Consider the following 26,911-nt stretch of genomic DNA (forward strand, 5'->3'; position numbering starts at 1 on the left):
GTGGCCCAGCTTAGCATGCAATCTCTGCTGTGGGCTAAGCTTGGGAGACTGAAACATTAATTCATCTGAAATAGTTGAAATGCACATTTAGCAGCTAGCGTTGTGAGGTTGTGCAGTAAAACACTTCAGCACCCAGGAGAAAGCTCGCCGAAACACTCCAGCGCCTCTTGCGTACCCTTCCCATCATCCCTCTCTCCTCCTCTCTCCGCCGTGCCTTGCTCTTTTTAGCAGAGGCTGGGCTGAGGCTTTTACAGCGCTACCAAGCTCTATAAATCAGCACTAGTGGTTCAGAAGTTTGGCTTTGTCACAGTTCTCAGGTTTAGAGGCGGGGTGGGCAGGGGCCGGGGTTGCAGAGGTGAAGCCGGCCTGGGAGGCAATGGAGGAGAGGCCGAGAGGGGCACGGTCAGTCCAGCAGAGACATTTAGAAGGAGCTGAGATCTCACGTGTGTTCGCTGTCTGCCTCACAATACCTGGAGTCTATTCTTCAAACTGTTACTCCTGATTAATAAGAGGTTAGGCTGAACAAGGCAAAGTTAGTTTACGACACATTTCAGCAACATGGTGATTCAAAATGTTTTAAAACTTGAAGCGAAAGGAAAAAGATACAAAATAGTGAGGAAAAATATAACTGAAAACCTTCAAGCTTTATTCTGTTTTTTGATATGGTAGTTCTGTTAGCTGACTTGTCTGATTCCTGAATTTAAAGTGCTTTTTAACATATTTTGAAAAGACTCAGGACCCTCTACTCCTCAAGATGCAATTGTGACCCAAAGTTTTTTTTAAATTCATTTGATGAAAATATTTCAGTTTGGACCCTAGAGAGACCAGACACAATTTTTGGAGGACATGCATACAAACAAATATTTTCATTCTGTTTTGCCATGATGATATAGATTTTTTTTAATCCTAAGAAATAAAGACATTTACATGGGAAAACCAGCTTTCTTCAGGATATTTATGTCCAAGAATACAGGATAAATAAGTCAAACTCTAATGAGGGTTTTCAACCCAAATGTGTTTTATTTTCAGTCTGAAAAAACAGGAACACACACATGTTCTGAAAGAGTTTCCAAGACTTTTCGGAGCAGAGTTTTTTTCTCAGGCACACACAAGTGAAATTGCCTGATTTTGGGTGCTGACCCACCAGTTGAGAACCGCTTCCCTAAAGTGGTGGTTCTCAGCATGGGGGTCACGAGACACTTAGAGAGTGTCTCCTGATGCATTTAAAAAAAAACTAAGAACTTTTTTTTTTTAAGTTGTATCTTATGGTGTTAAAAGTCTGATAAAAAAATATTGAGGGAAAAAAAACTAAGATTTTTTTAAAATCACACATGTGCCACTTTACACCAATTTTGCCAAATTTTAACCATATCTAATTTTTTTCCACAGATTTTTTTAATCTTAACTCATTCTTTGCCATTTAAAATCCATTTTTGTCCAATTTAAACCCTTTCAACCACTGTTTTCTGCCTGTTTTTGACACTTTAAGCGGATTCTCACCACTATTCGCATATTGTTGTCTCATTTGACTCATTATTGCCCCAGTTAACCACTTTTTACACCCATTTCTATGGAGCCAGATCAGTCTCAAAAAGAATATGAACACAGAAATGAATAAATTCACAACACAGGATTCACAAATGTATTTTAAAATTTATATATATATATATATATGTTATCATTTCTGCATTTTTACTGCATTGCACATTTGCTATATCCATTTTTGCCACTATAAACCCATTCCAGCCTTTTTTTAAAATCCCATTTCACCACCACTTCCACCAATTTTTGCACATTTTAACACATTTCAGCCATTTTAAACCCTTTTATATTCTGTTTTTGAGAAAAAGGATTTACATTTTTGAGAAGGCTATTTTCTACGGCTCAAAAGAATAACAAAATATTTCTTGATTTGATAAGAGTTGTAACTATGCAGGTTAAATATAAAATCTGGTTATAATAGCTTAACTTTACAATGGATCATGATTTCCCTGGCCTCCATGGGCCTCCAGTTTGAAAGCTCTCCCATTTCTCCCCACTTATGGGTGACCTTGTCTGACTATTCTTGAATGTGCATGGCTGTTCAACCATCTTCAGGTACAGTGGGGGTCCCCGGTCTCTGGCGCCTTTATTTTGGGGTTGTGAGCTGAAAAGGTTGAGGACCACTGCCCTGAAGGATATTGTTTAAAGATGGTGCATCATCTCTTCTATCCAAATTGTAACGGATGCTCATTATTGGATTTTATCAGTATCTGACCCTAAACTTCAGTCCTTAAAACACACAAATTTACCCCTTCAAGCCAATTGTATCATATTTGATATTCATTTTTGTGAGTGCTCCATTTAATCATGTTCACTGATTTCCTTTAAAACCTTTAGTACAAAATCTGATATATTATAAAAAAGAAAATGCCCTTCAGCAGATTGATTGTGAGAAATGCCTAACACATCAAATATGATGCAAAAAATGTATGTAAAATTGTGCTTTCTAGATTTTGGTATAAAGTTAACATATCAATTTAAAAAAGAGAATTTTCTGGCTTTTAGGGCTTTAAATTGTTAAAATTTGAGGATGAATAAATTAACCAACTCAAGCCCTTAAAACAGATGTTAATTTAAAAAAAAAAGCTCCAGCTGATGTAATGATGTGTAGATTTGTTGTCATTTTTGGTGTAAATTTGGATTTTAATGTGCTTGAAAACAGTGCATGTAACTAACTAAACCCTAATTAGCAGAACCTTTTTCAGGAACTGTGCAGCTGAACCCTCTTAAGTTTAAGTTAAGCTGCAGATATTTAACACTTCTGAAAAAAAATCACTCCTTAAATATCATTTAACATTTATTCACTTAGATTAATCCAGTTTAGACTCTACATGGAATAAAACGTGACTGAACAGAGACATGACGGAGCAAACATGTTTAAACAGTGCATCCTTACAGAAGCCCCGCAGACACTTTTTTGTACTTCATTTCCAATGATCAAAGGTAAAATTTGCATGTTTGTAGAGATCTTGAGAAACTAACACATCATCATAGGAAAACCAGCTCCCAAGAAACTCAATCAGCCCCTGGCAGGGTTCAAACTGATGATGATGTCACAGAGAGATCACTGAAAATCAGACTAATGTGGTGATTGACCACACATCCGCAGATCCATACTGAATGTAGTTTTTCCCTGTATCATGTAAAGCTCAGCTGTCTCCGACTCTGCTAACACGACCGTGTGACATTTGCTGGTGAGAGCGGTGTGAAGCCGATGCCACAGACATCTCTGTATGTTTTAGAGAGGAGGGGGCGGGTTGCTGGTGTGAAAGGTCCTGTGGTGGTATGCGACAGAGGGGGTATCAGTTCGTGGAGGGTTTTCTGTGCCCCATTAGCAGTGTCAAAGGCCATGTGCCCCGGGTGTTAACCCTGGTGACCAGTCTAGCTTCCAGTCTGCCAGGGGACCCAGGTCCAGGGGTATTTATTACCACCCCCCTCCTTCACCTCCCCCCTCCATCCTCCAAACACGGCTCTCCCCAAGGAGGAAAACAAAACACCTCCATCCCTCCCCCCTGGCCGTTCCTCTTTGGCCTGGGTACATGTACTAATTGGTCACATAGCTGCTCATGCTGATGCAGGACGACCCATCTGTAGATCTTTTTGGATGATCCTAATCACATTTATGATCTATTATCCACTGAGATGTGAAAAATCAACAAGGAAAGGCAAAAAAGTGACATTTGTTTTTGGGTCAGCATTTTTAAAATTATTCAACTTTCCATGACTGATGTTGGCATTCAGTTTAGTCCTTAACCTAAATCTGTTATATTCTAGGTTAACATTTATGGACATTTGCATTTATACATAAAATATGTCTGTAGATACATGGAATATTCTTAGGTCTGTTTTATTCAAATCAAAGCCATCAGCTCTAAAATGTTTTACATTCTAGACTTCCAGACTTAGACTTTTGCATATGGGTGCAATTCTGCATGACTGGTGTTTACATGCAGGTCAATATTGTAATTATTTCTGAGGAGATTAATGAACATTTGTGTGAGGGAGTTTGTCACATATGCTTGCATGTATGCATCTATTTTTTACTTACGTCTGTAGACTTGTAGGATATCCTTAAGTCAACATCAGTTGTGTTTAATAATAGCCATGTACCAGTGCAGTATGGTTCTCAAAACATTTTAAAAATCAAACAAAGACAAATATGTCATTTGTTGGACATTTGTTTCAGACCTGACCTCTGCAGAGGTTTTTTTTTGACTTTTTTATTTTATGACTAATGCTTTCATACAGGTCAGGTACATTTCTGTGAAAAAGAAAAAATCACATGTTTGATTCTTAATACATTTGACAATATTTTTACATTTTTAAAATATTTGTGCAACATTCTTAACTTTCAAGAGTTAGTGTAAGTCATGGATGTGAGCTCTAGCAACATTTTTGGGTGTTTGTTCGGACTTTTGCATGGATGTGTAGTGTGGGATCGTGTGACATGCATTTATGCATTTACTGTATTTGTTATTACATCTGTAGATTTGTGAAATATTCTTAGGTCAACATTTGTTGTATTTTAAATATAGAATATAATATATTTAAATAAAGATTTGCAGAAATATGTATTTCTGCAAATCTTTTTTTATTTTGTATGTCTTATTTTTACATTAAAGGCCAGGGTACATTTTTGCACAGTTCTTTATGGACATTTGCATGACAGTTTTTTCCTAAGGCATGCATGTATGCACACATGTGTCACAGAAGTCAGTAGATTTCTGGAATATTCTTAACACTAGTCAGCTAAATCGTAACTGTGAGTTCCAGCAGGGTGTTTATTCTGTAACACTCTTACAGGGGCCTGGCTTAACTCAGAGCAGGTATCCATATAGAAAGGCTAAAGTCACTGGTTGATTCCCAATCTTGGTGCTGTTTGCTCCCTGCTCTCTCTCCCCATATTTCCTGTCCCTCTTCAGTCGTCCTGTCAGAATAAAGAAAAAAAAAAGCCAAAAAAGATCCTTATCAAAGTACTGTTGCATACGTTTTTTTGAAACCAGCGAGTAAGACAAAGATGTTACTTTAGGGTCAACTTTTGTGCAAATCTGTTTGATTATGCATGACTAATGTCAACATTCAGGTCAAGATTAATGTTTTTGTATGTCTTTGTAATCATTTGCATGAGAGTTAATGAATGTGCATGGCATATGCATGCATATCTGCACACATAAGACAAATAAGTCTTTCAATTTTCTTAGTTCAACATATATGTCCATTCAGACCATAGAGCTCTTGCATGTTTTTGTTCCGTTGCATTTTAAAAATCAACAATCAAGGACAAATATGGGACTTTTAGATCGATAGACTGAGATAAAAATGCTGGTCCTTTGTGGACATTTTCATGAATGTTTGCATACTGTGCAGCACATGCATGCATACGTGCATGCATGTGGGCCTGCTGTATGAGTTAGTGCTCTCAGTGTGTGAGTGTGGCAGAGGAAGGCCCTCTGCATGTCAGTATGTTTTAATGCTTCACATCTGGTTTCCTAATTTTCCTCCCTCCCTCCCTCTCTCCCTCCACTGCGATGTCAGGACACTGTTTTGTTTTTTCAGGGTGGGTGGGGGAAGTCTGATGAGTGATGGCCCTGAATACAGGACATCAACATTCTCTTCCTCCCTGTTTTTCTCTCATCTTATCCATCCTCATACCCCTACACTGTCTTTCTCTTTGAGTTTCTTACCAACGTTTACACATCAAGAGTGAGAATTAAAGGTGCAACCCTCCAAATCTTTCTTTTTTTGTTCACTTTCTGTCAGTGTCAGTGGCTGGGCATCCACGTCTGCTGAACAAAAATTATGACCGTCTCCTCCTCCTCATTCTTTGCCTTCATTTTCCCCTTACATATTTTTGCATTAAAGCATAAATTTGTCATCTTTTAGTGGAGGAGTCCAAAACGGGGGACTCAATAAAAGCAGCAGAGAGAGGGGAAAGTTTCCTAGCCATGATGGTAACGAAGTTGAACCCAGCTTTAAAGCCTTTAGCATCACATGCTTGAAGAGCTGCTGCTACCAGTAAACCTTCATTTACAATGAGCGCAGAGGGCGATGTGTTTTATGTCTATGTGAAAAGGCAGTTTATGTCAACAGTGATTAGTGCTGATGAATGCCTATGAACATTTTTGTAGGGGGTCCTGTGCTGCTGAGGTGCTCTCTGCGTGATTAAGGCCATGTGTAAAGCTGAGTGTGTAACACTTATGCGTAACAGATGCAGGAGGGAGGAACTGGAGTCCACGCCGAAGAGGGAAATATCTACAAAAGCCGAATTTCTTCTATTGTTTTTAGTGTCGTGACTCGCCGGTTGGTGGTTTTTGCTAAGCAAGTTGTCACCGTGTGGACGGGCGCGTCACGCTGCGAGGCCTGTGTTTAGTCTTGGGAACTGAAGCAGATGCAGACAAAGGGGATGGGAGGCCTCGACAGAGATGCAGAAGTGAAGACAGAAAAGAAAAAACAGACTCCCCGCGGTGCAGCAGTGGAAAACGATCCCAAGGTTTAAGACTTGGGTCTATGTTTTGTTTGTGTTTCCTGTTTTAAGTGAGTCTGTGGAGGGTAGATGTGCTGGGAGATAAAACTCAGTTTCCATCGGCAGCCAGAGCAAACTCTGTGTAATTTAATTACTTTTCAAATTTGTCATCAATATGAAAGAAAAACAACCAGGGAGCCAGCTTTATAAACTATTTCTGTCATATTTGAGAGAAAGCTAATACTACAGGGAGAGTTTCTTTTTCTGTTGTTGGAGAAAAGCGCTCAGTTTACTCAGCTTTAAAGGAACAATACAAAGAACTTTCACCTAGAAATGTCAATATTTATTTAAACAAAAAGCCTCAGCTTATATTGTATCTTTTATAGTTGAGCCATTATTAGGGAGGAACAATAATTTTCAAACATCACAATATCATCAATTTTTAGGATTTCCTATGACTTTTATCTTAATTTAAAAAAATCTATTTTAACTGGCACCTTGTTGTAATGTGGTACTACAGCCAGGCGGTAGCTGTAGCACACCTGACAGCTGTTTTCCAGCTACCTTTAGATAACAAATGAAGAAGAAAGCAGTGTTGCCTGGTCACACTGATTGTCTTGAAATTCAGTAACCTCTTCTTGTCCTAAGAATTTAAAAAAGGTATGTTAAAGTCCTAAAAGAAAGCAGTTTTCACATACCTATTGGTGTTTTTGCTCTTTATTGTGCAGAAAGAATCAGTCATTTTTTGTCACAACACTTCTGCAATAATCATTGCCTTTACTGAATCAGAGGTTCATTATGATTATTGTTATAATTATTATTTTTGTTTATGTTTCTGCAAATCTGTGGACATGATTTTGGGCTTGAGGTACTAATGTAGCCAGGAAAAGTCGCAAAAATGTTTAGAAAGTGGAACTTATTTGGTAAGACACTGCATATTAATATTACTTTCTAATTCAGCTACAAAATACACTTCAGATCAAGAAAATGTTTCACTCCTCCAATGTTTGAGTCACTTTAAGAAAAGTCATCAAGACTATAAGGATCATTTTGGAGGGTTTTCCTATTCTTGAGAAATCATTCAAGTCATTTTGACTCAAAGATAAGACATAAGTAAAGTCAAGAAGCGATCTATTCACTGAGAATTTTTATCTAAATGATCAATTAGATCATGTGTTTTATTCAGTATTGTCAAAGGAAGCAGATCATTTTCTTGAGTTAAAGTTGGCACAAAGCTGGGTACAGATGGCCAAGCAGTTATTTTCCACCTACTCATGCAGGCGACCCGGGTTGAAGTTCAGCTTGTGGCTTTTTTCCCACGTCATTCCCCACTCTCCCTCATGCACGTTTCTGAATACATAACAGCTCAAAATATAAAAATCTTTAAAAAAAAAGTGAAAGAAGCACTAATTTTTTATCACAGTAATGGGAATTTGACATCTTCCCAGTTGATTCTGGGCTGAGGCAGTTGTGAGTTTTAGCTCTGACGCTCTCCAGTACCTGTTGGGGTGAGATAGGGTGTAACATGAGCAGCGGGCTGGACTTTGCTGATGATGCTGAGATCCTTGCAGAGATGTCCTTGTGGTGGCTCATAACTCACTGAGTGAGGAGGCTCAAGCGTTGGGTATGTTAATCTACAGCACAAAACAAAGATCCAGGCATGTTGGGGCGCCTTGGATACTGCCCTCAAATCTGTTTCTGTGAATGATGTATTGTGAAAACTCCACAACCTAGCCATGCTACCTTTTCTGGAAGTTGTGGAGCAGTTCACCCACCTTGGCAGCAAAATCCATCAATCCACTGACTGTGAGGCTGAGATCAACTGCAGACTTGGACTGGCACATGGGACGATGGGTACGAGTGGTGCTCCCGGTATCTGAGCATGCAGACGAAAGTCAGAGTCTTTCAGTCCTGGAGACCTGAACGTTGACTGATGGCCAGAGGCGCCGGCTGGACCCCTTTGTGACATCTTTATATCCGTGCCTGGCACAGGCCTGGATGATAGCCTTCAGTACAGGGCCAAGGTTTATGCAGCAAAGTGCCAAACTGGCATATGCTTCCACACCTGAATGGGAATTTCATAGTGTGTTAGCATCAAGCTAACAAACTCACAAGTGTAACACCATCCAAGTCTTAGAACTTTTGGATGTTCTCAGAATAATTACAGGAGCCTTTTGAAGACTAACCTTCCTTGAAATTCAAACTGTCTTCAAATCCTGAGAAATAGAGCTTATAGTCGTAACATCTTGTGTCTGGTCCACCTTGACAGATATGTTTATTATTGTCCTGGAAGCACAAAATGTTGTGTCAAAGACAAAGCATGCACTTCTGCAGGAATCTACCTTTCTGTTGCTGTACCTCAGTCATGATTTGTGCTGCTTGCTTGTGATGGACTATGAATAATCTCTGTTATTGGCTGCACTTGTTTGTCATGACCATGGTGCATTCAGAGGCGTTTTTACTGGAGGGAGCAAGGACTCACACCCATGCTTCCCTTCTACCCTTGATGTCATCTTTTGTTATTATTAATTCAGAGCTGCTGTGCTATGGAGTTTAGTTATTAAACATTTAAAACATGATTAGAGGGGGAAAAATAATCAAAACTATAGAAATAGACTTTATGTGAATAGTTAAATGTAAACAGTCAATGTTATGTCAAAAGCCTGGAGCTGACATTCATGCATACTTTTAATTTCACTCTGTTTTCTGGATAAGGAGTAGTTTTCTGTTGTTTTTTAAAATCTTGACTTATTTAACTCATTATCTTTGGATAGCAATGCTGATTTTCCACTTATAACTAGTTGATTCCTTGAGGTTTTGAAGAAACAGATGAAATTAATCCATCATCACCAGCGTTATAATCCCAAGAAACCAAGATAATGAAGTCAAGATCAGGAGAAAACACCACAAATGTACTCATTACCAACTGAAGATACATTGTAGTGATGCACGTTTGCTTAGGGCTTCCATAGTTATATGCATCTATGTATTTGTTCAAAAACATGAAACATGCTTCCTATTAGCTTTATTTGCACTGTTTTGCACACTTCAAAGCATTAAATCAAACAGAAGCACAGTTTTATGTTGTTTTATTGAATATTCTGTGGATGAAAAGAACATTATAAACACGTTTAAGCTATTGTAGTTCTTTGAATGTGGCCTTTTCTCTGTAATTTCCCCGTGACATGATGATCACCTCCAGTTCTCTGCATGTTCTCCCATCTCTTCCCTCTGGATGGGGAGGTGTGTGGGTGTATTACATTACCCAAACAAAAACAAACAACAGCAATATTAAACTTTTGCAACCACAATAGAGGAGGGGATAAAAAACAGAGGGTCCTCGACTTCTTATTAATTATGCAAGATTAGTCTAATTATAATTCAGCAAATGAATGTGTGGCAGAAGGTGCGAGGCGACGGGGCTGGGAGATTTGCATGTTAAGTGGGCAGGGGGAAGCGGCTAATGCATGCTAATATATGCGTCAATGTCTCGCTTTAATTTCAGCATTTGCAGCTGTGTGCGTCCGAACTGAGGGGGGTGAAAAGTTGACTCAATGGGTTTTTGGGAGGGGGGCAAAGGTGGGGGTGTCAGAATATTAGAGTGTGCATGGAAGCATGTGAGTGTGTGTGTTTGTAAGTGTGTGTGAGAGGCATCTGGTGTCAAACAAACAAGGAATGATGAGAAGGAGTCAACAAACAAGGTCAAGAACCCTCAGAAGGTGCACAAAGCCCGAGATGGACGGAGACAACCTCTCAATTAGGGATGAGATTTCACTATCAGAGGCGTCAGTGCAACTTTTATCCCGTCAGTCAGTCAAATGAAGGATGACTGCCGCTCACATGAACATTAAGTGTCTGACAAGCCTGAGCCAGTGAGGCTAATGTGGCTCAACCACAGCCCGGCTCAGACATGCGTTTTAAAAGCCAAAATCTGTTCCCTGCTCTGACTTACTTCCTTATAAATGACAGATACAGCCTTTAAAAATGAGCCATGATGTTAGACTTACAGCCCAGGATCAAACCTGCAGAGAGCAGAGCCCTCAGCAGAGGCTGTAAAATGAAACAGGACACTCTGGATTAAAGTTCAGTCAGGCAACAAACTGTATGGCTTTCAATGAAATCAAGTCTAATCTAGAAAGAGATTTAAAACATCTATATTCACCTTTTTATTATCTTAAAATAGAGTTGATCTAACATTACAGGAAATTCCAACTGAGAGAACTGAATCTACTCCATTTCCAGAGAGAGCCAAGGTCACCGGCTTTTAGTGCTACCTGGCTTTGTCACTGGGCTGCTGTTCTCTCATGAGAAATGTCTACATGATATAGAGCCAGCTTTTCATCTAGAAAAAAAATTAAGCCATCTATTGCTTAACACAATGTCTGAGCCAGTAAATAGGATGGTGACAGAAGAAGCTGAGAAGAGAAAATGAGAGCATGACCAAGCAAGAAACTGGACAAAAGCATCCATCCAATGGCAGGGGGTACATCCCTGCAGATCATATTCACAACAGACTGTAATTTAAAGTTAGCCTGTCATTGTTGTCTGAACTTTGGCAGCTTTACCAGTCACAGAAAGTCTTCTTATCCAAGTTATGTTTCCAGTTTGCATTCAAATAAATAAACGAATAAATCATCTTATGGCAAGTCCTAACCACATGAAATGCAAGCAAGTATCTGGGACAGCTCGATTCAATAGTTTGTTGGAGTGTCCAAACAACGAGTGAGTGATGCAGCTCATAGCTGCATGATGACTTTAGACTGTAGAAAATATTCAAGACAGTCTTGCTGAAAACCCGACTCTCGAACGCCCTCCTCTTGCAGACTACTGTGAGATGACACCTCTGTCGGGACGGAAATACACACTAAAACCTCCAAAACAAAACCGGATAAACTTCCGGTTAATGTTGGAGTTAGGATACCAAATGTTAAAAGTAAAAAAAAAAAAAAAAAAAAGCTAATCTGCAAAACCTAACAAAGCCTTCAGTAAAACCAACTTAACACTCTGCAGGAAAAAAAGTTCGTCCTCCATGAATAAACAAACACAGCTAACACAGCTAAGGCTAAAGCTAACAAAGCTATGTTAAGGAAGTAACATAACTGACGATTATACACCTTGAACAGTTTTGAAAATCTTATAAACCCATAATTTATTCAAGCTAAGCAGCTAAAACTAAAGCTAATGAAGCTACTTTAGGGATATGGGCTTATGCTACATTTGCTATAGCAAAAACAGCTAAGTTAGCTACATAAGCCACTAAGGTAGTGAAGCTGAAGACTGCACACCTTAAACAGTTTTGCAAATCTCATAATCCCAGATTTTCTTAACATAAAGTAAGCTTAAACTAAAGCTAATGAAGCTATGTTAGCAATGTTATAATTTGAGCTAATGAGCTAGTTTCTTTCCGCTCCTGCTAGCTTGATAATTTTGGACCTAACAAACTTACCCCAACTAGCATGTAATAAATTTCCCTCTCCAATGGAGCCAGTTAGCAATGGACTTTACACATCATGGCTACAGTTTAGTGCACATACATATACTCCACAAGCTAAGTGGAGCAAAGTCATATTTCCACAAAATCCAGAAATATTTATTTATCTTCTGTGTCGACATGGTTCTTTGGCTTCTCACATCACTGGTGGCTTTACCAACCACTTCATATCAACAAGTACACGTGGTCTATGAGGGAGGCATTGACTAACCTCAGAAAGAAGATGGATTATCCATATTCCATGTCTGTCGTCAGGAAAATCCATCGTGAAAAGCTCTAATCTAAAATGATTGTGCCAGGTCTGCAAATGGACATAGCCAATAAGCATTTGAGGAGAATAAGGCGGTAGCTACAAGTGGGGTTTAGTTGTACTGGGAGAGGGTGGCAATGGCTACCTCAGGTGTAGCAATTAGCTCAGATGTTGCCATTTTATCAGAACTGATCCACATTTTTAGCTTGAGTTGGTTTTATCCAACAACAAGCTCCACTCTTTATAAACTACAACAGCGTCTTACTGTCAAGCTCAGGTTACTACCGGAGCTGTCAGTGCCTACAACCTCATTTTATCATGAAGCTCTGATTGGTCAGTAATGAATGTGACAGAATAGTAATCCAATCATTTTCTGGAAGTTTTTTAAGGTCCTTCCCTTCCCAAACACTTTGTATGAGAGGTTCCCCAGATGAATGTGAATATACCAGTGGAAATATGAAACCATCTATCTGGCGTGTCAGGTCAGGCATTAACAACACTAGGCATACTTCCCAGCAGTGCGGCTACAATCAGAAACATTTTGGTAGCACAAAAGTGCACCAACCTGACATTCTTACATATTGTTGTCTTAAATAATGTTAAACTGATGCTGTCATGGTATCAAACAGGCGGATGTAAGACCCTGTTGAGAAAAGAAGAAAGTTGAAGAGGTGCAGATTTGCCTTTTATGCGTTTCCACCCACAACTGAAGTCTGGTGCAGCTTTGTGGTTGGAGGTCCGAGCTCTCGTTGATAAATTACAACCTCCCCTCGCCAACAAAAATATTGATTGTCCTCCAACAAAATATCTCAAATCAAGAAATATTGGACACACAGTTGGAAGCCAGCGCTGGTTTCAAACCGGGCCTCGCTCACATGGGAGGAAGCTGGAGCGAGTGATGGAAGAATGGCGAGTAAACGTTGACAGAATGAGGGAGAGATTAGTATTCGATGGGAGGGTTCAGGGCTGAGGGGCCAATATGAAGTTGCTCTCCAAACAAACGCTCTCCATTAACATGACTTATATTTGCAGAGAGCGGTGTGGGTGGGATCGGAGCTAACATGGAGCTGAAACATGGCTGCCTCCCTCTGCAGCATTTTTCTTCTGCACTGTTGTTGTTTGTTTAATGTGAGCATTAATAGATGAGTTTCTCATGGGCTGGACCGAGGTGTGGACATCTGGTTTGGAGAACATACATCCGCCAAATGTCATAATGATATCACAATGCTGCCTGCATCACTTCTTCTTCTTCTTTTGTTTTAAACTCACATCTTCCTTGTCTGCACCTGCCCTCTTTTATTTCCTGCATCTCACCTCGCTGAGTCTTGCCGTGTTTCACTGAAGGAATCTGTTCGTGTTGTTGCCTTCTCTCTCCCATTGCTGTCTTTGCCTCTCAGCATGGGGACTTTGGGATTGCGGCAGAGCTGCGTTGCCATGGCAGCGGGCCGTGTTGCCGAACCGTGTACACCTGGGATTTGGAGTCTCTCCCTCTCTCCGTAGTCTCTCCTATTTATTCCAGCTCTCTCTCTGGTTTTTCTTTGGTGTAGCAGAGGCTATCAGCACCCGTCTCTCTCTGCTTCTGTCAGTCTCCACAGCCTCGCGCCCTCCAAAGTAAACTCACATACGTAATGAGACACATATACTTGAAAACAAAATTCATGTCCATACCAGCGCCTGTGCCTCTGTCACTTCCTTCCCTCTTTCCACCTCCTCGTTTCACTCTCTCTGTAGTTGTCTCTTCTCCGCTCCCTCTCCATTCCCATGTGGGGGTTCAAATGCGGCATTGTGGGATATCACGGTCCCCTGAGTCCCCCCGGCATACATCACTGTCTCCAGTTTACTTTGAAACACAGCAGCGCTTTCACTGGACTGTGCTTCAAATCCTCATCACTTGATTTAAAGTGTAATAACATTGACTTTAATACTACGCTAAACAGCTGGGATTGATGTCAGCGCTGTAATCATGTAGATGTGAACAATCACGCAGACATAGTCACAGGACTCATCTCTGAAAAATAATGAATGTCTGCTTTGACTGTTGGAGTGTTGCAGAGCAGCACATAATCATATACATGATTCCTTCACGTGCTTTCTTATTTGCTGAAATGTCCTTTTCTTTACCCCTGCAGGTTTTTCTTGAAGTTTTTCCTGAAGTGTAACCAGAACTGTCTGAAGACGGCGGGAAACCCGAGGGATATGAGGAGATTCCAGGTATGAAGAAGATTGGGAACGCATATGTGTGCTTGTTTGTGTGCAGGGAAAAAAATGGAAGAAGGTGAAATCTGGGACAAAGTAATTTATTTTTTTACAGTCATGAAAAACTTACTCCCTCTATTTTCTTCCATCAAATAGAATGATTTATTAATCTGTCACATTTTCATGCCTTAAGCAGTGCATTCACACATGCAAAAAAGTCCTAAAAATGTCTGTAATGTCTGAGTGACTGATGCCACCATATTCAAAAACACTGTCTCAAACCAGCTTTTGGTCTGACAACTTACAGACACAGACATTAAGTTAAGAGGCTTTGTCCCAGTTCTGCATTTGTAAAGCCTATAAATCGGTTATGTTTATGCTTATTGATACTTCTGTTGGTGCTGTGAGGTAACGTCATTCAATCATTATAGAAAAACATTAGTTCTTGCAGGAAGGAATAAAAACAAAAGAACACTCCAAGCAACTCAGAGAAAATGTTATTGAAAAGTAGAAGTCAGGGGATGGATTTAAAAATAATTCCAAGGCAATGAACATCTCCTGGGGTTCAGTTAAAACTATCATAAAGAAATGGAAGGAATGTAGCATATGTGTAAATCTGCCTAGATCAGGCCATCCTCACAAACTTACAGTCTGTGCAAGAAGGAGACTAGTGAGAGAGGCCACCAAGACACCTATGACTACTCTGAAGGAGTTACAAGCTTCAGCAGCAGGGATGGGAGAGACTGCACACAGCTGTTGGGTTCTTCACCAATCAAAGCTTTATGGGACAGTGGCAAAGAGAACACCACTGTTCAACAAAACTCATTAAAACTCAACAAGAGTTCACCAAAAGTCATGTGGGAGACTCCATGGTCCAGTTGGAGAAAGTTCTTTGGTCTGATCAGACCATAAACAACATGTTTGGTGTACACCAAACACTGCACATCACCACAGACACACCATCCCCACTGGGAAGCACGGTGGTGGCAGCATCATGCTGTAGGGATGCTTCTCGCCAGGGCTGGACTATTCATCTCAACACAAGCAAAGAGATACACTGAAAACTTCACTTGGCAGAGGAGATGTTTTTGCGCTTCCTCTGACAAACCTCAGCACTGATGAGCTATGGCGGCGCTTGTCTGTTGAGCTCAGCTGACTGCTGGAGCTGTGCATACCTACTGCCTCATTTCATCTTGTTGCTCTGTTTGACCCGTAATGAATGTGACAGGTGGGACTTTGACCAATCATCTTCCCAGATTTTTTTGAAAAGCCCTGCCCTCCCAAACGCTTTTTATGGAAGGTTTTCCAGATAAATGAGATATATCCATGCAATGGAATATGAAATCCAGTGTGTTTAGTAAGCTTTCTGCCCCATTTAACAGGATTTTCTCCCACTGTGAGGTCCAACCAACTCAGGAAGATTTCAAGGGGCAGTCCTTCTGAAATTTTTCAGAAATTCTCCAGAGTGCATATGTAAAATCAGTTTCCCTGAGTCGCTCCTTCATACATGACCCTCACAGTAGGAGATTTTCCCTGTAGAATGGGATTTTGGGGGTCTCCAGAGGCAGGGCATGCCCAAATAAGGACAGTGAGAGAGACAGTGTCATGTTTTATTGAAGACAGCAGAGCCTGATGCCATGATGACATTTTGTTGTCTTTATATCAAGTTATGAGTCATCTTCAAGAAGTCAACAATGAGTGGAAAAGAACATACTAGTGAGCAGAAAAGATATAAAACAGCTTCATAATGTGCATGAAGATCACACTGCTGTCCCAGGGGATGTAAACATCATCACATCCGCTCATTCATGGTACATTTTCCCCAACATTTCCTTCTGTGTTCTCACATCAGCTCATCTTGACTTCTTGGCAATATTTTACTTGGAGGCTGCTAGGGAAGGTTTAGATAAGTTAGTGGGAAAATTTATCTGTTTGTGCTCACACATATAGCTCACTTGGACAACTTCTGAATCCTTTCAGGAGTTTTTTTTTGAGTGTGAAATGGGCGATTAGTACTCTGGAAAGTTGTTGCAGGGAAAGACAAAGAGGAGGGAGCGAGAGGTGAAAGTTAAAAATCAATAAGGAGTCAGAGAGACGGAAAGACGGAAAGACAAACCAAATGGGAGCTTGATATGTGGGAGACTCTGTGGTTGGGGTTCTGGGGTGCAGGAAATAGGTTGAGGTGTTTCAGGAAGTTGTCAAGAATTGAGTGATTGGCTCCAGATGGAGGAGGTCATGCTCCGTGACCCAGGAAGTGGTCACAAGGGACGCTCCCGCCTCACTTCCTCTGCCGTCTTTCAGCACCAGCGGCCCCCGTCTGGCATTCCCCCGTTCTCCCAGCAAAAACCCCCTCGGTCCCTTCCTCTTCCTCCATGTTTGCTTTAACTCCTGCGATGTGACACATGCTGAGAAGTTATGAGCACACGGCTGCTCCAACACTCTCATCCCTGGGTTAAAAGGTGATCAGAGCTGGACAGAAGTCTGCTGCTTGATCGATAATTTACAGTTATTTTCCTTTCTCCTCTCCTCCCTCTACACCACCTATAGCACATATGCTTCTTGTGCTTTGCTTTCTTATGCTTCTTCACCTGCAAAATCACTGCCATGTGTTTATTTCCACAGGAGAGAGACCATTAAACTCTGCTTTAGTTTCTAATAGTGTTCTTTACAGTTAAATTAGTAACACTTTACAGTAAGGTACAGATAAGTTGGCCTGATAATAACAAATGAGTAATGAATGAATAGCTAAGCATTTAGTATCCACTGAGAATCTACCCTGTGTGATCATCAACTTATAGTGATCAGTGACTTTGTAAAATGAGAGAAGTTACCCACAGTCTACCCTTAACTAATGGTTAACTAGAAATAATCATTAAAGAAGTCAAATTTTCAAGAAGGAGTTAATCACCATCTACATGTTAACTAATGGTTAAGTAGTGGTTAGATTATCATTCCCTACCTCTTAACAACCAGGTAGTTGTTTTCTCAGTCCATGGTCAATGAGCAAATAATTCCTTCCATGGTTTACTACCAGTTTGTTTCTCATTTGGTCCTGATTAAGGGGTAAGTGACTTATTATTTACCTTGGTTAACTAGCAGTGAGTAACTCATATATTGCTGTTAACTTTCAGATATTGACTCATTCTGTCCCAGGTTAAGCAGCAGTTAGTTACTCATTCTGTCCCAGGTTAACTTTCAGTTCTTGACTCATTCTGTCCCAGGTTAAGCAGCAGTTAGTTACTCATTCTGTCCCAGGTTAACTTTCAGTTATTGACTCATTCTGTCCCAGGTTAAGTTGCAGTTATTGACTCATTCTGTCCCAGGTTAAGTTGCAGTTATTTACTCATTCTGTCCCAGGTTAAGTTGCAGTTATTGACTCATTCTGTCCCAGGTTAAGCAGCAGTTAGTTACTCATTCTGTCCCAGGTTAAGTAGCAGTTGGTTACCCACTCTGTCCCAGGTTCATTAGCCGTTTTTTACTCATTTGTTCCCAGGTTGACTTTCAGTCAGTTACTCATTTGTTCTCTAGTTTAGCAGAACTTATCTTAAGTACTACATTTCATTTTTAAGTGGTACTGTTAATTTGATGTGGTTTTCTTCCTCACTTTCACTATATCTCTTAAAACCAGCCTCTCAAACACACAACCAAACCTATGATCATTTTGAGGAAAAGCTTAAACATCCATAAACATGCACAAAAAAAACCTACAAGTATCCTCTCATTAATTATAAGTGTGTGACGTCCATGCAAGGCAGATGTGGAAGGGACACACACATGCTGCAGCCAGAAAATCAAATTAGGGCCACTATATATCATCCCAACTTTAACGGCCGGCTAACGTGGGAGATTTGCTCCATATGTTTGGTGTCATTGAAGGATCAGGAGGAGACAGCGATGAGCCTGCTGCACGCTGTATGAATCAAAACGTTGGAGGCCATATGGAGCCCTGATGGAGGAGTAGAAGGGCGTATGAGCAGTGTCATCCCCACAATGCAGACGTATTATAAAGAACCCCAGAGATGTCACATTACCTATTGAGAAATATTACTCTCACCTGTACGCAGGAACAAATTGTTGCTCCGGGATTTTGCTGCTGTAACCGGAGACTGTGACCCGCAGCGTGCTGTCTCAGCCAAGCACATGCACTCATGTTTCTTCCTCCTTTTCTTTCAGGTGGTCCTCTCCAGCACCGTGAGCGTAGACGGCCACGTCCTCGCCGTGTCTGACAACATGTTCGTCCACAATAACTCCAAACACGGCCGCAGAGCTCGCAGACTGGAGCCGGGGGAGTCAGTGGAGAATACCATGGAGTATGGTGAGCTACAGCACCACAATGTCACACTCCATTCATCTTTTTTCTTTACTTTATTACACGTCTTCCTCATCATTCACTCTCAGAAAGATTACACAGTCTGATCCATGGTACAAACTGTGACAGCAGGTATTTTGGTTGTTTAATGTCCATTTCTAATCACCATGATCAATCAAACATAAGCAGAGATGCTACTGAGGTCATTAACTGAACTAATTAATGCATTAATTATATACTTACCTCCTCATACAGCATAGATGTCAGTCAGTTCTCATCTTAAAGTGCAGAGGGCTGATTTTAAAGCTATTTCTTACTGTAGCTGTAGAAGGTGTCTGCTCTCTCTTTATGACCCAGGCATGAACTTTCACTTTTGGCCTTAATGTTTGGTTTATTCTGGTAACAGCTAAAGCATGTTAGGGCTCTAAGTGCCATCCTGGTATGAATGTCCAATCATGGACAATCTTTGTTCCATTTTAGGAAAGTAAATACTAAGTATAAGAGATAGAGAATTTAACAAAGTAGTATAAACACAGTACCAAGCAAGCAGTTATAACAATAACTTTTTAAAATGCATTTAAAACTATAAAAAATAAGTGGGAAAAATCTATCTAGACAAAAATATTCATCCTGACGATTACACCAACAAGGACTGTATTCAAATACATGTACTTTAATATGAAGTTGGTTCCCTTTTTGCAGCTATAACAGCCTCCACTCTTCTTGGAAGGCTTTCCACAGGTTTTTGGAGTGCTTCTGTGGGAATTTGTGCCCATTCATTCTGTAGAGCATTTATGAGGTCAGGCACTGATGTTGGACAAGAAGGCCTGGCTCACAATCTCCGTTCCAGTTCATCCCAAAAGGGCTCAATGGGGTTGAGATCAGGGCTGTGTGCATGTCTCTATAGTCCTTGCTTTGTGCACTGGGGCACAGTCATGTTGGAATAGAAAAGGGCCTTCCACAAACTTTTGCCACAGAGTAGGAAGAATAGCATTGTTCAAAATGTGTTGGTGTGCTAAAGCATTACGATTGGCCTTTACTGGAAATAAAGAGAAAAACAACAAAAACAACCCTATACCATTATCCCTCCTCCACCAAACTTCACAGTTGGCATGATTCGCCCATCTGACTGCAAAACATCAAAGCGTGATTGGTCACTCCACTGCTCCACAGTCCAGTGTTGGTGTGCTTTACACTCCTCCATCCATGATGTCAGGCTTGCATGCAGCTGCTCGGTCATGGAAACCTATTCCCTAAAGTTCCTGCTGCACAGTTTTTGTTCTTACCTTAATGCAAGTATGCACAATGTGCCTTTACAGCCATTCCTCCCACTCTGCAATTTCACGTGGTTTTCTTCTTTTTGGCTGTGTTGCTGTTGTTCCTAAACGCTTCCACTTTCTGATAATACATAACATGCAGTTGACTGTGGGATCCAGAAGGAATAAAATTTCTTGTCTTATTGCAAAGGTTGCATCCATCACAATATTATGTTTGAAGTCAATGAGTTCCTCAGAATGACCCATTTTGTATCATAAATATTTGCAAAAAGAGGCTGCATGGCTAGGTGCTTGATTTTATACACCTGAGACACCTTAATTCAGTAATCTACAGGTGTGGCAGTCCACTTCCTGTGTATTATCAGGAACCCCAAATCAAGGCAACTCCTTCATGAGCACCTCTAACTGTGACATCTGTCCATCACTGTGTATCCATTGAATCCTGTTTGTGAATATGGATTAAAAAAGTTTTTATTTTGAAAGTTGATTTAATCAGAAAAGAGCACACTTATCAACATATCTGCAATACACATCATTGTATTATGCCAAAATTAGCAGTGTAGTTACAACTGATTTGTTGTCCTAAGAATGTCCTCTTCTTCTACTAAAAGTTTACATAATGTAGAGTAAACTTTACATAGTGAAGGTATAAGATACAACCCTGTCTTTTTCAACAACATTTCAACATATTCCTCCCCCTTTGTTCAGTGGTTGTTAATCCTGTATTTAACCCTCCAGGTAACATTTTCTCTCTCTTCTCTGTGTGCAGCGACCCCGTGCATCAAAGCCATCAGCCCCAGTGAGGGCTGGACCACCGGCGGGGCCATGGTCATCGTCATTGGAGAGAACTTCTTCGACGGGCTGCAGGTGGTGTTTGGCAGCATGCTGGTGTGGAGTGAGGTAGGAAAACATCTCGCTAATGATGCTGCACTACGAGGCGTATTTAAGAATGATATTTATAGCATCTGGCTTGTCTCGTTATTTCGATGATAAATGGGCAGACTACACAAATTCATCTTTCTGCACTATTCTGTTAGCCTAAATATTTACAATGCATGCAGGGAGTTATTTGTGACATGCTTTTCTCTCTACTCTTCAGCTGATCACACCACACGCCATCCGTGTGCAGACGCCCCCTCGACACATCCCCGGGGTCGTGGAGGTCACGCTGTCTTATAAATCCAAACAGTTCTGCAAGGGAGCGCCTGGACGCTTCATCTACACAGGTGATCAGATGGCACATATAAGAAAACACAAAGTTCAACAAATAGAGTGTAAAGACAGACTCCTAATCAATGATCACCGTTTGATTTCAGCCCTCAATGAGCCGACCATAGACTATGGTTTCCAGCGGCTTCAAAAGGTCATTCCCCGGCATCCTGGTGACCCAGAGAAACTCGCCAAGGTAAGAGACAGATTTGTTTTGGCATGTTCAAGGTCATTTTTACAAGCATAGCCAAAACAAGGGGGGTGGCTTTCAGGTCTGAATCTTTCAGGTTGGTTGAAGATATTTTATGCTGAGTTTTATAATGCAAAAACAAACCAGTGGACTCTGCTGATCATAGTGTGGAGCTTCATTCATGTAGCCAAACTGGAATAAACAAGACTTTTTTTTAAATTCTACGAGTATTTTTATAAATTGATTAATAAATCTATGTGTGGAATCCTGAAACAAACCAAATCTCAATAAAAAGTTGGAGCAATCTAGTTAAAACATTAATTTTTCTTGAATTAATTTAATCAATCAAATTGTCACACTCAGATTAATGCACTATCAATACTTCAATTGATTTAAAATTCATTAATGAAAATACTGATATACCTTATATGCACAGTAAACACTCAGAAGTCTCTTTTTAGTCATCTTGACTAAAACTAAACCCACTTTTCATCACAGTTTTTATCACCAAAATCCATTTTTAGCCAGTCTTAGTCCAGTCTTCCTCAGTGCACCAGGTAGTAGAAGAAAATTTTGAGTCATAGTTAAAGTCAATGAAAGTAAAACTGTGCTTCACTCATATGAAGATGTTAATCTTATTATTTCTGTTCATTGTAGGAGATCCTCTTGAAGAGAGCAGCAGATCTTGTGGAAGCTCTGTATGGAAACCCACACAGTAATCAGGTAAAAGACAATTTTCTAAAATGTCACACTATTACACAGAAATTTAAGATTATAGATGATTGCACCTCAAGTTTAGAGATGATGTGCAGCATGTCTCCAACTCCTCCCATTGTGTAGAAGTGAAGCCAAAATACCTCAGCATTGATGACTGACTTATTAACCCTCCTGCATGCCCTAAATAAGTGTGACACCTGTGTCCCTAAGGGTGAAAATACCCCACAATAAAGACTGCCAAAGAAAATGTATGTATTAATGTAACCTTCCTTGTTTTAAATAAATACTATAAGTGACTTCAGTCCTCATCATACATAACAATTATTCATTCTGTTTGAAAATTTTAACCCCTTAATGCCAGTTTTTTTCTGATTAGAATTTGATTTTTAACACATTTTTTGTTTGGGATTATCTGAGTCTGGGAGTGTCAAAGCTTGGCATAAAGATTGATTTTTAACAATTTTTATTTTTTGTGCTGTGTCAAATTGTATAAAAAGTGAGACACCAATGTCCCTAAGGGTAAAAATACCCCCAATAAAGACTGCCATAGAAAATTTGTGTATTAATTTATCATTCATTTTTTAAATAAAAACTATAGGTAAATTCAGTCCTCACCATACATAAAAATATTGATTCTGTTTCAAAATGTTAACCCCTTAGGCCTGATTTACACTTCTGAGTTAAATCTGTACTATAGCACCACCATAGTGGCCAAAGCCAACCTGAGCACTAAATACTAGCGGCATGACTTCTATGCTATCCTGCACTCTTATTCCATACTGAACTGCGGACCTCACTGAAATAATTGCAAAACAAATGCATCGAATAGATAGAAAGTACAGCCACTGAATCAGTAGAGGAAGAAGATGGTGGAACTTTTTGTAAATGCAGAAAATATATTACCCAGTAGATCGATCACAGCACTCGCAGTCTGCATTGTCCAGGCATGTTACATTTATAGAAGATGCATGTAAGCTACATGCTTTGTGTCGATGCTGCATAGGAAAAGGGCTGCACAAACCTACAGCAGATGTTAAAGCCTGGATTTGATGCAGCTTTATGTCAGTGATGTCATTTGGAGCCAGAGACAGAGAAGATATGTTGGCTGAGAAAATCTTGTATTATTGCAATGCTACAGCAATTTCCTGCACTTTATAACAGAAGGATCATTATGTGATTAAGGAAAGGACAAACTAGAGGAGCATGTGTATTTGGATCTGTTGCATTAACACAATGATTAAATGTGATTAAATGCTTCAAAGTCACAGTAAAGTCTTCCTCACTTCATATTCTTGTGCCTCTAACAGTATGAACGGTTGTGTTTCTTGTAGGATCTGCTGATGAAGCGTGCAGCAGACATCGCTGAGGCGCTCTATAGCGTCCCTCGTCCTCACAGCCAGCTCCAGGCGCTGCCCAGCTCACCAGCGCATGGCAGCGTGATGGGCCTGGGCTCATATCCTTCACAGCTAGGCGTCAGCATCGGAGAGCCAGGACAGAGCAGCCAGGGTGAGTAGATTGAGACACAAACAATGATTGTTTTTTTTAACACTCATGAAGCTTTGAATTAACTCAGTGGTTTATTTTTCTCCAGGTTACATTAGAAACTCCAGCAGTTTGTCTCCTAGAGGTTACCCATCAGCCTCCACTCCTCAGCAGTCCAGCTATGGAGGCAGCGCAGGGATGACTGGAGGTTATGGGACGGTTCCTATGACCAGCCTGGGAGTACCTGGTTCTCCTGGTTTCAGCAGTGCCTCCCCCACTGGCTCTCCTTATAGTAAGACCTTAGCTCTTTCCTTAAAGCTGTTTTCACACATGCATTCCACGAGCAGATACAAGATAGACGTCTTCCTGAGTTGCTCATTCAAACTGATGCATTCCTGAAAATATGTAGAATTCAAGTGCGATGACATGATGTGAAAACAGGCTGTGGAAGTCTGAGATGGCAAAAGAGGCTGACCTTGCAAAGCAGATGGATTGGCCAGATTCCGCATCAGTCATCAGGCAAATCTGCTCACAAAACTCCAATCTACAATGGTTGTGCAGTTCTGATAAAACTGCTGCTCTACTAAAGCTACATTCAAGCTAAATGCTACACCAGCGGCAGTAGTTGCTATCGGCTTCCAGTACAACTAAACCCCGCCCATAGCTACCACCATATTCTCCCCAAATGGCACTGATTGGTTCAGTCCATTTTCAGACCTGGCAAAATAATTTCAGACTGAAGCTTTCTGAGATGAATTTGCCTGATGACAGACATAGAATCTGGCCAATCCATCTGCACTGCAAGGTTAGCTGGCAGTAAATTCTGGAAAGTTTTGTGCATGTGTGAAAACACTCCAAATCTGCACGTTGATGTTGCGTACTCAGATATATAACTCATTGTTCCCCTCTTCCACAGTCATGCCCTCAAGCCCCACCATACCAGGAAGCTCCAGCTCTTCTTCGTCTCTCTTGCCTTTCTCCTCCTTCCCGTCGGCCGCTAAACAGAAGAGTGCTTTTGCTCCCGTGCTCAGGCCCCAGGGCTCCCCCTCCCCTGCCTGCCCCGCCTCAGGGGGAAACAGCTTCAGAGGTAGCCACCCGACTCACTATCTGACCCCGCTGTCTGAACTTACGAATGCAGTCTAACCCCTTCTACTAACCACTGCAAAGCTTTGCCTGAACCAGACACAGAAACAGTTGCTGGATGTACAATAATTCAAGAGCTGATTGATTAGAATCATAGATTTTGTATATTTTTTCTCTTCAGCGATGACGGGCCTGGTCGTTCCCCCGATGTAGCAAAGCACCCTCCCATACCTACCCCCGACCACTGCTTCACTTAGCCCCTCTGTTGGCATTAAGAGGGCAGGGAGGATGGAAAATTGATCACTAGTGACCATGTTTAAAGTTCCCTCCTAAGCCCACTGCCCCAGCCCTTTTCTCATCCTGGTGGATGAACACTACGGGGTTAAAAATATCCAAAGACCATCTATCTTCTCCTGAGGCAGAGCAGAAACTTCCCCCACATCTACAGGCAGACAGCTCTTTAGCTGACAGCACCTGACTGGACTGTTTACCGCCGTGTTTGTCTAGAAGTGTCTGCATTTTGAAAGGAAACTTAAGGACGTTTGCAGCTGGAGCTTCACATGCAGTACTCCAAAATCTGGCCAAACTGCGAGCGGAGACGTACAAGAGAGCATTTAAAACGGCTGGATGAAGGAGAACTCTGATGCAGGGTGCTCTTTGTCTGTGTATGGACACCTTAAATGGCATGTGTGTTCACTGTCTGTGAGTTAGCGAGAGCTTTTTTTGTAGTAGACTTTTTGAAGACAATTTACATTCCAGAAAAATAGACCCTTTATTTTTTGTTCTGATCTCTACAAGTTTTACAAGGGAGAACTCTTTGTCTCAAGGGTTGTTACTAAAGGAATTCATATATTGATTTATTTAAGAACAAGCAATTTAACTTATTATAGTTAGTTTAGGGAATAATATAAACGTGTTTTTATAAAGTGGTCCTTTTCAAACTGTGGCTGAATGAAGTTATCGCAACGATTGCTAATTAATTTGTCAAATGTTCACAGGGAGTTGATTTCTGTCAGAGGAAAATTCTGATGCACTACTTTGGATAAAAGTTTTCAGGATCTTGCATAAAGGGAAAAATGTTAGTTAGCCTTATCTTTTTTAATTCACTTTTAATGCATGCTTTCCCACACCAATGCCCCAGTATAATTTCCCTCCTCATTTCTGGTTTTGCTTTTATGTGTCCATATCGTATAGATATTGCAGTTATCGTCTCAGCCAAGCACAGGTCTCCAGTCACTATGCAGTACAGTAAATGAAGCACAAACTGCAGCAGAAAAGAAGGCATACGAGGTGTCCATGATCCCATATTAAGCTGTTCTTCCTCACTGATTTCTCTCACAGCAACACGAAACTTCATTCTCAGGATGTGCAACACAAAGAGTAGCTGACATTTGCAAATTGGTTTGTAGAGTTTGGTTTATTTTATTTATTTAAAAATTATTTACCGATTTTTAATATTATGTTTTTAAAGCCATCTTTTTTGTTTTTGAAACGGTACAAATATGGTGCAAATGTGATTTGTATATCTTAAGGTGTAATTATATTTTGTGCTCCAAATAAAACAAATGAGAAAAATGTCACCTGTGGTTCCTCATTCTCATTTCTTCCTGGAACGTAAACTTTTCCTGCAACACTTTACAAAAGAGGGGGCAAAAAAAATCTACTTGATAACAAATAAATGATGAGACATAAAATGACTAATAATGAATGGCAATCTTTAAAATTACAGTAGATGAAATCAGTAATTCTCAGTGTTGGGGTCAAGACACTGAGAGGAGGGTCTCCAGATGCCTTTAAAAAACATAAGAACAATTTTGAATAACACTGTTGCCACTTTACACCAGTTTTGGCTAATCTTAACCAATTTTCATCTCTTTTTCCCACCAATTTTGCCAATTCTAACACATTTTTGCAACTTAAAACCCCTTTTTTTGTCAATTTTAAATCCTTTCCACCACTTTTTTTCTGCATGTTTTTGCCACTTCTAAACTGAATCTTGCAACTCTCTGCCTATTGTTGGCTCTGTTGTCCCATTATTGCCACTATTAACCCCTTTTACCACTTTTTACACACATTTCACAATTTGATATGCCCATTTTTGCCGGTTTCTGACTATTTCTGCCTCCACTAACCCTTTTTTGCCATTTATATCAATTTTCATCCCATTTCACCAAATTTCCACCTATTTTTGCTGCTTTAACA

General features: G+C 40.4%; 1 protein-coding gene across 4 annotated transcripts in view; it reads left to right on the forward strand.

The window, feature by feature from the left end:
• ebf2 (EBF transcription factor 2) overlaps positions 1 to 26,289 on the forward strand; it is a 67,156-nt gene extending 40,867 nt beyond the window's left edge. For 2 of the 4 annotated variants that reach the window (XM_041786596.1, XM_041786597.1), the window contains exons 7-16: positions 14,376 to 14,457; positions 18,616 to 18,757; positions 20,798 to 20,928; positions 21,128 to 21,254; positions 21,345 to 21,433; positions 22,085 to 22,150; positions 23,476 to 23,650; positions 23,736 to 23,918; positions 24,543 to 24,713; positions 24,891 to 26,289. In XM_041786596.1, coding sequence (XP_041642530.1) covers positions 14,376 to 14,457; positions 18,616 to 18,757; positions 20,798 to 20,928; positions 21,128 to 21,254; positions 21,345 to 21,433; positions 22,085 to 22,150; positions 23,476 to 23,650; positions 23,736 to 23,918; positions 24,543 to 24,713; positions 24,891 to 24,922 — 1,198 coding nt within the window. In that variant the 3' untranslated portion in view covers positions 24,923 to 26,289. Of the gene's footprint in view, positions 1 to 14,375; positions 14,458 to 18,615; positions 18,758 to 20,797; positions 20,929 to 21,127; positions 21,255 to 21,344; positions 21,434 to 22,084; positions 22,151 to 23,475; positions 23,651 to 23,735; positions 23,919 to 24,542 lie in introns of all 4 variants that reach the window. The other 2 variants (XM_041786594.1, XM_041786595.1) reach the window with 1 other exon arrangement.
• The last annotated feature ends 622 nt before the right edge of the window (positions 26,290 to 26,911 follow it).

The sequence above is a fragment of the Cheilinus undulatus genome, linkage group 5 (assembly GCF_018320785.1).
Source record: "Cheilinus undulatus linkage group 5, ASM1832078v1, whole genome shotgun sequence".
Classification (NCBI taxonomy): Eukaryota; Metazoa; Chordata; class Actinopteri; order Labriformes; family Labridae; genus Cheilinus; species Cheilinus undulatus.